At 45.8% G+C, this 13,264-nt stretch overlaps 1 protein-coding gene across 1 annotated transcript; it reads right to left on the bottom strand.

Annotated features, from left to right (window-relative positions):
- Positions 1–3,973: 3,973 nt before the first annotated feature.
- On the bottom strand, positions 3,974–7,538 carry Slc25a5 (solute carrier family 25 member 5). Its single transcript, XM_028887304.2, has 4 exons — positions 7,302–7,538; positions 5,823–6,309; positions 4,950–5,090; positions 3,974–4,393 (listed from the first exon to the last, which is right to left on the bottom strand). Exons 1-4 carry the CDS (start codon positions 7,410–7,412, stop codon positions 4,236–4,238), a joined length of 897 nt encoding a protein of 298 aa, XP_028743137.1. The 5' UTR covers positions 7,413–7,538; the 3' UTR covers positions 3,974–4,235.
- Between the last annotated feature and the right edge of the window lie 5,726 nt (positions 7,539–13,264).

Here is a 13,264-nt window from a genome sequence, read left to right as displayed (position 1 = left end):
CCCAACCCCAGAATGGATGTTCAAGGCTCTCTTCCGTTGCCCGGTTGCCCGCTGCGTTGACAGTCATGGGGGAAACCACAGATTAATAGGCTCCTTTAATTCAACTCAGTTTTGTCTCCGATAAGGGTCCAGTAAAAGCAACCACCCAATCTGTCACTTGAACGGTGTTTCTATCTGTTGCTGGGATACCGAAGGCTCTTTTGAGCCTTTGGCTAAGAGGGGCACCATGCCTCTGACCTTATTCACCTGCACACACACAGCAAATAATGGCCAAAATGACAGGAAAGCACATCCAAACATTTGGAGTGTAACACAAGGCTTTCCTAAATTGCACCATGCAGTATTTGTTGTTTAAATAAATTTCAACCTGCATACAGAAGTACACATTACACATAATAAGACAAGGCTTTGAAAAGATAGATGTTAATTATTTGGAGGTAAATCGGATCACCTCTGACCTACTACCCTGAGCTGTAATTTTGTGGCTCTGCTTGGTCCCGAAATTGATGTAAATCTTTACCTTTGTAATTTTACTCACCCACCCACCCAGTCTGTAAATGACTGCTGTGAGTGAGAAACGATGCAGTTACAATTGTGGTAGGTATTTTCAACTGTGCTCTGGGAGGATTAAATCACCTAAACCAAGTCCTTTCATTGCTTCAGCATTTTATGTAAAAATGACGGAGCTGGAGGCTGTATAAACTGGAAGGGACTTTAGAGTTTGTCTTCTCCCCAGACTCTGTCATGGATGACAAACTAAGGCTCTGGGATGTTAGAAATGGTTTGATGATTTGCCCCCACCCCCACCCCCAGTTGCTCAGTGATCATGGCTAAAAACCCCAAAGGAAAGTACTGTTTTGGGGTGTTAATAAAGAGCCACACTCAGCAAGCGGTGCTCAGAGTCTAGAAGCCGCCGCTTCCCTGCGCTCTTGCCTCTAACAACATCTGTGAGTCTTGGCTCCCGCTGAATGACACGCTTCTCAAAAAAAAAAAAAAAAATGACATTTTAAAATCCAACCGGTGAGAATATGGTTCCGATAAATCATCTACTGTTGTAACAACAAGCATCAATTTGATGAGGATGGGGAGAGAGACAGAAATTGCCAAGAATGGTGACTTTTGAGGAGGGATGCTAGGCATGGAAGAGGCAGATGGATGGAGAGATCTTTACTTTGCATTTTATGCCTTGTCTTTACGATTTAGCTTTGATTATGATGTACAGACATTAACTGTATCAAAAAACTAAAAGGTAACTTACAAACACCATACCCACAAATATCAGAGGCGAAATAGAAAGCATCCTAGTAACACTGATGCCTGAAAAGCCATTGCACAGTCCATCAATACTTTGAAAATATTTTTTTTTCTCCCAAAGTATCCGTAACAGCAGAGGAGACTGAATGGACTTCCCCGTCTGGGGGAAGTGCCAGCAATGGTCCTTGTTTACAAGAACTCACTTTGCAGTTTAGGTTTTAAAAATAGTTTCTAATTAATAAACCCCTAGTCTAGCACATCTGCATCTCTTTTAACACAAAAATAATGGCTTAAATGACTTACCCTCCACGAAAGCTGTCCCTCTGGGAAGCCACCTCTTGTCTTTCCCCGGCGGTCTGGAGCACCCGCAGCACACCGCTTCCAGAGACTGAGTGGAGTGGCCCTCTGGAATAGAAAGCGCGCTGTGCACAAGCTGACCTGTATTCTGGCTCTCTCACCTGGAATCAGGCTCCACAGATCCTGTTATGCATTGAATAGTAACAAAACAACAGCATAAATTAGGGTGTTGCTAAGATTGTGTACCATCAACGTTTGCATGAGCATAATGGACGTAATGAATTCTATAGCACTATCCTGCACAGCTTGGAGAGATTAAAATCACTTTGTCTTTAAATTAAATTTCAAAAATCATTGAACAACAAGAATAGCAAGAACAACAACAGAACCCCCCCCCCACCTCATCTGAGTCAGCCACCCAATGACAGGAGGTACCACTTCTTGCTTTCTGATCATTAATGCCCAGTCCTACGTTTATTTTAATAGCTGGCAGCTCAGTGAGTACACATCTATTGTAATAACCATAAAGGGGGCTTGGGTCCTCTGTCCTCTTGTATTGTGTTTGCAACCCTTAGTGGAGAGCCTCTTATTCCCTTTCAGGAACAAAATCTATAACTGAAAGGCCTGAGCTGAAGTTTATTTTATATCAATGCTACACAAAATGGTATGTCTAGTTTTTTTTTAAAGGTGGGCTTGAATTTATTCATATGTTCTGCCATACTTTGTTCAATAGGAATGGGTGCTGAATGGCAAAATAAAACCTCACATCGGGGTGTTGATTAGATGCCATGTATCACGCCCACTACTCAACAGGGTTCTTCATCCTCACAACACCCTCCAAGAAATATGGCTAGCATCACTATCTCGCCATTTTACCAGTGAGGTAACTGAGGCTCCTGGAGATTAACTGACTTGTCTGAGGTCATACAGTATGAAAATCCAGGTACTTCTGATCATAGAACTCTGGAAGCTTAACTACCTCCTGATGATCACAGGTACCATTTAGGGAGTGCTTATTACATATTTCCGGGGCATCTGGTTCCCATAAACAATTTAGCCTAAGAAACAGAGGCTTAGAGAAATTAAGTAACTTGTCAAACCTAGAGTTCAGATTTTAGTCCCGGCCTCTGTGATACTAGAAAAGCATTGCTTTTAAATAAAATACTTCCCTCCAGAAACATCTCAGATGATGCTCTTTTCATCGTCTGTGCCGGAACGGGGACCAACCGTTGGAGAAGAATGAATTGAGGCAAAGCAACACCAAGTGCCATCTTCACACAGGAGAGAATGGAGAATGCTGTCGCCTCCTTGTCATCAATACAGAGCTCTTAACTAAACTACACCGTGACTCGGGTACTTGGCCAGTAGGTGCACAGCAAAAGCCTCAGCATCTCCCAGGCATTATTAATAGGTCCCATTATTTGTCTGTGAACAGCCTTAACACACACCAGTGAGTGGTGTTCATGTGTTCCTGAGCTTTATCTGCAAGTGCACCCATCTTACTTCCTACACATGTTGGGACACTTCATCCTTCATATAAATCTCATGGTACCGGCAAAATCCACTGTATTTGAGCCCTAATGAAGAGCTTCTGAAATTGCACACACTCCCCTGTGGACCCCAAATAAGAGCTTATTCAATAGAAACAGGAACATTCTCCCCTGAGGGCTGTGAGCATGTCAGGCAAGATGCAGGTGCTGTTTCTCCTTTGTCAAGGGAGTTCCGAGGTTGTGGCTGTCATCCAGCTCTCCATAATCTTGAAGAGCACTGCAATCTCAGCACTACAGAGCAGTGCCAGGCCTAATCCTCTGCTTTGAATGAGATTAAATAAAAACGGCTCGAGCCAGGTGAAGATGAAAGAAGGCAACTGGATGAAAACTGAGAACTGTGATTACCTCGCATCTCAAAGAAACATTTAAATGAGGTGATATTAACAGTCATTTGAAAATGAACAACTTGGCTTATGGTTCTTGTTTAATAACCACAGGAGTGGGAAAAGCAGGTACATGATACTTTTTGGGAGAAAGCTCATACAGCTATGACAGGCTACAGACCAAAAATGTTTAGATACACTGGTCCCAAATTTTATTTTGCTAGTGAATTGGGAATATTGACAGGTACATATGCAAGTTATTCCTTGAAAAATTGATTGCTGACAATTGGTTTTAAGAGTTCATCTCATCTCATCCGGGTGGTGCACACCTTTAATCCCAGCACTCGAGAGGCAGAGCCAGGCAAATCTCAGAGTTTGGGTCTAGCCTGGTCTACAAAGTGAGTTCTAGGACAGCCAGGGCTACACAGAGAAGCCCTGTCTCAAAATGTTTTTTTCTTCACCTAAGGAGATACTGCTGGCCTCTATTCAAATGTAGTGCTTACCCACATACAAAGCAGATTTTTATATGGAAACAACAACAAACAAGACTGTCTTTAGATATTTTTTATTTCTTCAATTTTTATTATCAGGAGTGACTGAAATAAAAAATATAATTGAGTCCCATCATTATTGTCATTATGGAAATGGCTTTAAGAGAAAACTGGTCAGATGAATATTATTGCTTCCCACTTTTCAACTGGTAAATAGTTGCCATTGATAAAACAGACAAGCCCAGAGAATCTGTCCAGAATGTTCAAGATACGGTGTATTATACAACATGCCTGTTCCCAGGAGAACACCTAAGACATAATTATGTGTACTTCTTGATCTCATCATACAAGACAAGCACAAAGGCACCACCCATTCCCCTGAGAACATTGGACCATGCACCCTTGAAGAAAGCCTTGCTTCCTTCATCACGAGCGATCTTCCTCCAGCAGTCAATCGTGCCTGTATACATGATATCAGCTGCAAAGAATAAAAAGACATGGAGTTGATGTCTATAGGCCAATGAACGCCCGTCCCCATGTTTATAACACTAAAGAAAACAGCCCTACCTTTAAAAGGTATTTTCAGTTTTTTGGGGGGAGTCATCCTGAGGATGGAACCCTAGGGCCTTGCGCATGCTAGGAAAGCTCTCTACTATTGAGCTATTCCAAGTACTTAAGGTCAGTTTTCAACCCAGTATTTACACATTAGCACAGGCAATGCTTAAATATTAATGTTCTGATTGGAGTAGAGGGATGACCTCTTAATACAATTTAGGCACCCCAAGTCACAGGCATCCAAAGGGCTGCTTGCTCACAAGGCAGTTGTGCAGCCGACATGGATGCGGTCACCTTCATCCCTTCACTGTCTACAGTGTTTTATGACACTGGAGATTGAACCCAGGACCTTGAGTATGGTGGGCTAGCATCCTACCACTGAGCTGCTTCCCCAGCCCCAGCCTGCGGTTTCAGTCATCACTAGTTTGTGGCCAGAACTTGCCCCATGCCCATGACTTTTAGGCTCAAGCAGAACTTACTTCCTTTGCGTCCCGACTGCATCATCATACGACGGCGAACCGTGTCAAAGGGATAGGAAGTCAGGCCAGCAACAGCAGTGACAGACTGTGCAATCATCCAGCTGATAAAGATGTGAGTATTCTTGGGATCCGGAAGCATTCCTGAAAATAATATATATACACATAGGTAGGTAGGTAGGTGCAATGATTTTCCAAAACCATCTCTTAATAGCTTCAGGCCAGGTGGTGGTGGCTCATGCCTTTAATCCTAGCACTTAGGAGGCAGGGGCAGGAGGATCTCTGTGAGTTTGAGGCCAGCCTGGTCTACAGAGTGAGTTCCAGGACAGCTAAGACTACACAGAGAAACCCTGTCTCAAAAAAAGCAAGCAAGCAAACAAACAAACAAAAAAACCCAAGAACAAACAAAAACCCCCAAACAACAAAAACCCCCACAAACACAGCTTCAGAGCTTAGCGTGGCGACACAATGGTACAAGCCTGAAATCTAAGGCACTTGGGAACCTGAGGCTGGAGGACCTTGAATCTAAGGTCAGCCTGGGCTAACTAAAGACCTTATCTAAGAAACAAATCAGGAGCTGGGTGTGGTGGGCCACGCCTTTAATTCTAGTACTCAGGAGTCAGAGGCAGGTGGATGGCTGTGAGTTGGAAGCCAGCCTGGTCTACATAGTGAATTCCAGGCCAGCCAGGGAAACACAGTGAGACTCTGTCTCAAAGAAAAAAGACAGAAAAGAGAGAGAGAGAAAAAATAACCAGGGCTTGGGAAGACAGCTCAGTACTGGATTAGTATGCACAAGACCCTTAGGTTGAGTTCCCAGCAGTGCAAGCAAATAAATACCCAAAGCTCCCACACCTTCGAAGTATATAGCATACTTACCCTTTGCGGTGTCATAGATGCCAAAGTAGGCAGCTCGGTAGATGATAATGCCCTGTACTGACACATTAAAGCCTTGGTACAGGCCCCTAATCCCATCAGATTTGTAGATCTTAACCAGGCAGTCACCAAGGCCTTTGAATTCCCTTTCAGCTCCAGCTTTGCCCACATCAGCTGCTAGACGGGTACGGGCAAAATCAAGAGGGTACACAAAGCACAAGGATGTGGCCCCAGCGGCACCACCTGATGCCAGGTTCCCAGCAAAGTAGCGCCAAAACTGGGTCCTCTTGTCCACACCACCCAAAAAGATCTGCTTGTATTTATCTTTGAAGGCAAAGTTGAGAGCCTGGGTGGGGAAGTATCTGATGACATTGGCCAGGTTACCACGCCAGAAGGACAGGACTCCCTGTTCCTTGGGGATACGAACCACGCAGTCTATAATGCCCTTGTATTGCTTATCTGCCGTGATTTGCTTGCTGGCATGCTGCACCTGATGGACAGGAAGAAGGCAATAGGGACAGTTATAACCACAGGGAAGGGAAAAAGGAAGAACATAGACATATAATCTTTAAGGCTCGTTCCTCTTTCTCCAAATCTAGCTTTCAGAATCACACGAGCTGGACACTCCTAAGCGCTGACACCATCACACGGGTTAAGAATTGATCTGCACCATCAGAAGAAGTGGCAAGCCTCCACCGCTGTGAGTGGGGCACCCCCAAGTGGACCTATGACCTTTAGACCTGGTAGAAAGGTCATTCCCTCCATGTCAGATCCAGAGGCATTAGGGTGGGACCTGCATAGGACACGGTCACCTTGGTGACCATGGTCAACTTCTCAGGTCTCCTGAGCCGCTTCCTTTTCGCCCCACCCCCACTTTTGTCCTGGGAGGGGGAAGGGCGACTAAACTTTCGCTCGCGAGTGCCCTCTAGAGGCACAGCGCGGCGAGCGCGCGGCAGGAAGGCCGGCGAGGGGCTGCGCGGGGGCGGACGTAGCAGCAGGCACATGCTCTTCCCAGAGTCCACTTCCGGCCTGCCGGCCGGCGAGGTTAGACCGCGTTGTTCACAGGCGGCGCGGCCGCGGAACCGGTCCGCGTGGCCTGCCCAAAGCTGTAATCTCCTTGCCGTGACCTTGAGGTTCTCGGTAAGGCCAGGTGTTGTTTTCCAGGGCCTGCTTTCAGGCCTATTGCCCTTACCCCTAAATCCGGGGTAGACAGTGTCTCTCCGGATGCCCTATCCTAGTTCTCTGTGCTGGGGATGGCCCCAAGCGCCCCGGCTCCCTCTGGCCCCGACCACTTGCGACACTCCAACTCCAGGTCCTTAAAGGCGCCTTCCTCCAGCTTGCCTCTTGGTCTGACTCTGTGACCAGGCCCGGCCTTCACCTTGCCCCAAGTCTAAAGATTGAGCCCCACTCTCCCTCTAGGGCACCCCCCTTTCTGTGCGGATCCCCGACTTCCTGCCTGGGCCCCTCGATCCCAGGACATACCTGCAGCAGCAGCTTGACCCGCTCGATGGGCGCTACCGCCGTCTTGGAGATGGCCGCGGCCACTCCACCTGCCAAGAAGTCCTTGGCGAAGGATACAGCGGCATCTGTCATGTTGAAAGAAAAAGAAAAGGCAGAGGACTGCGGGACAGGACTGGGTTGACAACCGGCTTTGACTCCCGGGCTCTGGGGCGGAGCAAAGCAAATGGCCGATTTATATAGTGGCAGCCGGGCGCTGAGCTGCCGGCGTAAGGGGCGGGCCGAGGCAGGCGCCCAGCACAGGCGCGCAGAATGGCTGAGCTGCTGAGTGGCTGGGGACCTGCGGGAGGAGTCTAGGGAGGTCGCCCTCCCAGCCTCTCCTGCCCTTGGCACCTGATCAGGCCGGAATAAGGGGCGGCCGCAGGTAGTACTTACAACTGGGACGCTGGATCCTGAGAAGGGCCTGGGAATGGTGAGGAAGGGCGAAGATAAGTGTGCCCAAAGGAGAAAACAAAAACCCGGGCCTAAGGCCAGGCCTAGGGTGAAGACGCTCCAGACAGGCAAAACCTCCCCAAACCTCAGGAATCGAAATAAATATCTATTGGAATATTAAAAGGATTCCATTCAGACACAGACTGCAGGCCACTCAGCCATTTTTGTAAAGAAAATTATTTGGAGAACCAGGACTGGAATTACAGTGAGGCACGCAAATCAAGGTCACACTAGTACAGGGTGGGATCCTGTCTTTGTAAAGTTCTGAACATCCATAATCCAAGGATTTTTGCCTTGCTTTTGAGTTTTTAAAACACTGCACTGAGATTCATTTCTCTTGGTTGCTGAGTTGTTTCTGTGTCAAGTTCTGTGAACTTCACCCTAGACCTGGCACTACCCTGAAGCTTGTCCACGAAGCCAGAGAGAACTGAGGTATCAGCAGGGTGCGATCCTGTCAGCTTGCCCTAGACTGGTTTGCAAACAGTGTAACAAAGATCTTTCAGGGAATTGGCCTAGGAGAGTCCAAAGGACTGGACTCAAGGGGAGGAAATGATTTTAACCGGAAGCCAAATAGAGAGTATCCAGAAGAGGAAAAGGTTTAAAAAGGTTAAGAATGCAGTCGGCATTTGACTCTGGACTCCAGGTAAAGTGCTTTTGGATTGAATAGATTGCTGAACGCCATCTGTAGTGCCAAAGGACCTGTGTTCACTGAGCCCCTTAATCCCTGAACTGAATAAATATTTGCCACAAACGACCTTAAGATCAGGAGCACTCCCTCAGGTTCAGAACGGCAGCAGATAATGGGATCGCAAATCTGCTTCTAAATAATCGATATTTATAGAACTAAAGGGGACAGATGAAAACTTCACTGCATCTGAACCATGGGTGCCCAGCCTTCAGAACTGCCAAAGGCAAAATGCCAGCGGGCCTGTCTACACTTAAGACATAGTGGGTTTTTTAGTTAGGGTTTCTCTTTCTGTGATAAAACACCGTGACCAAAAGCAGCTCGAGGAGGAAGGGTTTATTTCATCTTACAGCTCGGAGTCCATCATCCGAGGAAGTCAGGACAGGAACTCAAACAGGGCAGAAACCAGGAGGCAGGAGTTGATGCAAAGGCCCTGGAGGGGAGCTGCTTACTGGCTTGCTCCTCATGGCTTGGTCAGCTTGCTTTCTTATAGAACTCAGGGCCACCAGCCCAGGGTTGGCACCACTCACAATGAGCTGGGCACTCCCTCATCAATCATCAAACAAGAAAGTGTACCACAGCCGGGCGTTGGTGGCGCACGCCTTTAATCCCAGCACTCGGGAGGCAGAGCCAGGTGGATCTCTGTGAGTTCGAGGCCAGCCTGGGCTACCAAGTGAGCTCCAGGAAAGGCGCAAAGCTACACAGAGAAACCCTGTCTCGAAAAACCAAAAAAAAAAAAAAAAAAAAAAAAAAAAAAGAAAAAAGAAAGTGTACCACAAGGCCAGTCTGATGGGAACATTTTCCCAACTGAGGTCTCCTTTTTTCAGATGACTCCAGCCTAAGTCAAGTTGATATAAAACTAGCCAGCATAATTCTCTTGCCTTCTCCCACCCCATCTATCTCTGTCTAGTACAGTTTTCTCCAGGGGTTTTAGTCCCTTCTATGAGTGTGGTTTGTTAATTGTTAGCTCCAAGAAGCCCAGCAATGCAAAATGATGGGCACAAACTGTAGGTATTTGAAGGAGTGTTGTGGTTTTTTCTTAAAAGTTTCAGGGATCTACCTTATTTGAACCATATATCTACTGTATGCATGTGAGACGTGTGTGCTCTACTGCTGAGCTACAACCCCAGCCCCTAGATTTTTATTTGTAAATTCCATTGGTATATGTGCCTGTTTTTGTGCCGGTACCATGGTGGTTTGGGTACTGTGGCTCTGTAGTAGAGCTTAAAATCTGGTATTGTGATCCCGCCAGCATTTATTTTTCGGCTCAGGATTGCTTTGGGCACTTGGAAATCTTCTGGGCACTCATATACAGTTTAGGATTCTTGGAGGAAATGCCACTTGAATCTTTATAGGGTTTGCTTTGAATCTTTAGATTAGTTTTGTGATATAGCTCTCTTTACAGTGTTAATCCTGGTGACAGAAAGCATGGGAGAGCTTTCTGCCTCTTAAGGTCTTTTAAAATATGCCCTCAGCATTTTAAAATTTTGATTATAGTTTTCCTCTCCTTGGTTATATTTCTTCCTAGGTATTTTATTTATTTTTTTTGCATGCACTCACATATGCATTGGAGACCAGAGGTTGATACTGGGTCTTTTCCTTGGTTGTTTTTACCCTTTTTTATTTTATTTTATTTTTTGGTTTTTCGAGACAGGGTTTCTCTGTGTAGCTTTGTGCCTTTCCTGGAACTCACTCTGTAGTCCAGGCTGGCCTTGAACTCACAGAGATCCACCTGGCTCTGCCTCCCGAGTGCTGGGATTAAAGGCGTGCGCCACCAACGCCCGGCTAATTTCTACCTTTTATATTGAGGCAGGGTCTCACATGAGCCATAAGCTCACTTATTTGGCTCATCTACCTAGGGGAATCCTGTCTGTTTCCTGAGTGCTACATTTATGTGGGTCGTGGCGATCCTGACTCTGCCCTTGTGCTTGTTTGGAAAGATTTTCCCCACTGGGCTAGCTCCCTAGTCTTGTATTTTTAGGCTATTGCCAGTGGGATCCCAGGCCCCCCTGAGTTCTTAGGAAGTTTGCTATTACTATATAGAAAAGCTTTCTTTCTTCTCTCTCTCTCTCCCTTGTGTGTGTAGTGTGTGTGTACCCGTGTGTGTGTGAAGGTGCATGTATGTGCACATGCATGTGGCGGCCTGAGGTTGATGTCATGTGTCTTCCTCAGTTGCTTATATATTGAGACAGAGTCTCTCACTTGAACCCAGAGCTCCCTGACATGATTGGTCTAGCTGACCAGCTTGGTCTAGGGCAATGGTTCTCTCAACCTGTGGACCATGGCTCCTTTGGGGTCACATATCAGATATCCTGTATATCAGATCTTTACATTATGATTCATAACAATAGCAAACTTACAGTAATGTAATAGCAACAAAATAATTTCATAGTTGGGGGTCACCACAACAGGAGGAACTGTATTAAAGGGTTGCAGCATTAGGAAGGTTGAGAAGCACAGCTCTAGGGATTCCCCTGTCTCTGCCTCCTGCAAGGTACAGGTGGGTTGTCACACCCACTAAACTCCAGTCCTATGCTATGGCTTTCGGTGGGCCGAAAGCTACTAATTTTTGTTTATTGACTTTGTGTCCTGAAACTTTGTTGCAAGTGTTTATCAGATATGAGAATTTTCTGGTGGAGTCTTTATGGTCTTTTAACTATGGCTACTATCTATCATCAACAAATAAAGATACATTGACCTCTTTCAAAGCGGCAATTTCGAATCTAGCTTTGTTGATCCTAAGGGAAACCGTGAATACATGTGTAAATAGATGCTACAATGTTTCTTTTTTTTTCTTTTTTTGGTTTTTCAAGACAGGGTTTCTCTGTGTAGCTTTGTGCCTTTCCTGGAGCTCACTTGGTAGCTCAGGCTAGCCTCGAACTCACAGAGATCCGCCTGCCTCTGCCTCCCAGTGCTGGGATTAAAGGCGTGGGCCACCACCACCCGGCACTACAATGTTTCTTTCCTAGCTGACTAGTGATTCAGATTTAGAAATGACCATCTTGCGCTTGTCAAATAGTAGTAAGGCATATTCTGTGAAAGCCACAGTCACCCCTCTGCTGAAACAACAGTTAAAAGCAAAGTTAAGCTGTTGAACTTTGGAGTTAAAAGATTACTGCATTGCTGGGGATCAAACCCTGGACCTCATGCACACTAGGCACTATAGAGAATTTTATTTGAAGACTATGGGTTGTGTTTATGTTTTTTCTTTTCTTCCTTCCTTCCTTCCTTCCTTCCTTCCTTCCTTCCTTCCTTCCTTCCTTCCTTCCTTCCTTCCTTCTCTCTATCCTTCCTTCCCTTCCTTCTTTCTTTTCCTTCTTTTTGAAACGGGGTCTTACCATGTAACTCTACTGGCCTGGTAGCCACCATGTAGACCAGGCTGGCCTGAACTCACAAAGATTCACCTGCCTCTGCCTCCTGGGTGCAGGAATTAAAGATGTTTCCCACTACACTCAGCTGAACAATTTTTAAAAAGATTTATTTGTTATTATGTGTATATCTGTGGTGATATTTTGCTTGTGCTCTTAACGAATGAAGCTTGCCTGGAGATCAGAGTGGAGAACTAGCTACTTACTAGAGGTCAGGCAGTGGTGGCACACACCTTTAATCCCAACACTAGGGATCTCATGCCTTGGAGCCCAGTACTTGGGAGACATGCACCTTTCATCCCAGCCCTAGGAAGGAGGAAACAGGAAGTGATATGGCTGGGTGGAGAGAGGAATGTAAAGCGGGAGGAGACAGGAGGCCCCTCTTTTGGTCTGAGGATTCGGTAGAGGTCCTTATGTAAAGTTTAATTATAAAATATTTTTTAAAAAGAAGTCTTTAATCCCAGCACTCGGGAGGCAGAGGCAGGTGGATCTCTGTGAGTTTGAGGCTAGCCTGAGCTACAGATCGAGTTCCAGGACAGGCTCCAAAGCTACACAGAGAAACCCTGTCTCGAAAAACCAAAAAAAAAAAAAAGTCTTTCTAGTGGCTGGTTGTTCTGCTTCTCTGTTTTCACCCTGCTATCTGACTGGGGGTTTTAATTTTAAGATCAATTAGAATTCATGCTACATATATCTGTGTACTTGTGTTTATGTGTACCACATGTGTACTGGTGTGCAGATGCCCACAGAGTTCAGAAGAGGATATCAGATTTCCTGGAACTAGAGTTACAGGTGGTGTGACCTGCCTGAAATGGGTGCTGGGAGCTGAGCCTAGGTCCTCTGTAACAGCTGCAAGTACCCCTAACCACTGAGCAATCTTTGTAGCTCCAGTTTTTGTTTTTGTTTTTCTGTAGTGCTGGGGCTGGAATTCAGGGCCCTGTAGGTACTAGACAAACATTCTATTATGGAGTTACATTCCTAGCCTTTAAAAAACATTTTTTTGTCATTGTAAATGACAGGATTTCATTATTTGGATAGCTGAGTAGCATTCCATTGTGTGTATGGTTCATATTTTCTGTCTACTTGTCAGGTGATGGACATTCAGGCTGTATCTATTTTGAGGTTCTTGTGATTAGTGCAGAAATGACTGTGGGAAAGATGTCTCGGCCGGGCGGTGGTGGCACACGCCTTTAATCCCAGCACTCCGGAGGCAGAGCCAAGAGGATCTCTCTGAGTTCAAGGCCAGCCTAGGCTACAGAGTGAGATCCAGGAAAGGCGCAATGCTACACAGAGAAACCCTGTCTCGAAAAACCAAAACAAAAAACAAAAACAACAACAAAAAAGATGTCTCTTCCACATGCCAGATTGCATTTCTTTTGGATACATACCTTCTAGTGAGATTGCTGAATTATACAAACACCTGTCTTTTGAAGAACCTCCCTAGT

This window comes from Peromyscus leucopus, chromosome X, assembly GCF_004664715.2.
Source record: "Peromyscus leucopus breed LL Stock chromosome X, UCI_PerLeu_2.1, whole genome shotgun sequence".
Taxonomy (NCBI): domain Eukaryota; kingdom Metazoa; phylum Chordata; class Mammalia; order Rodentia; family Cricetidae; genus Peromyscus; species Peromyscus leucopus.
The sequence above is the reverse complement of the archived record's forward strand: the minus strand, read 5'-3'. Positions and strand labels throughout refer to the sequence as shown.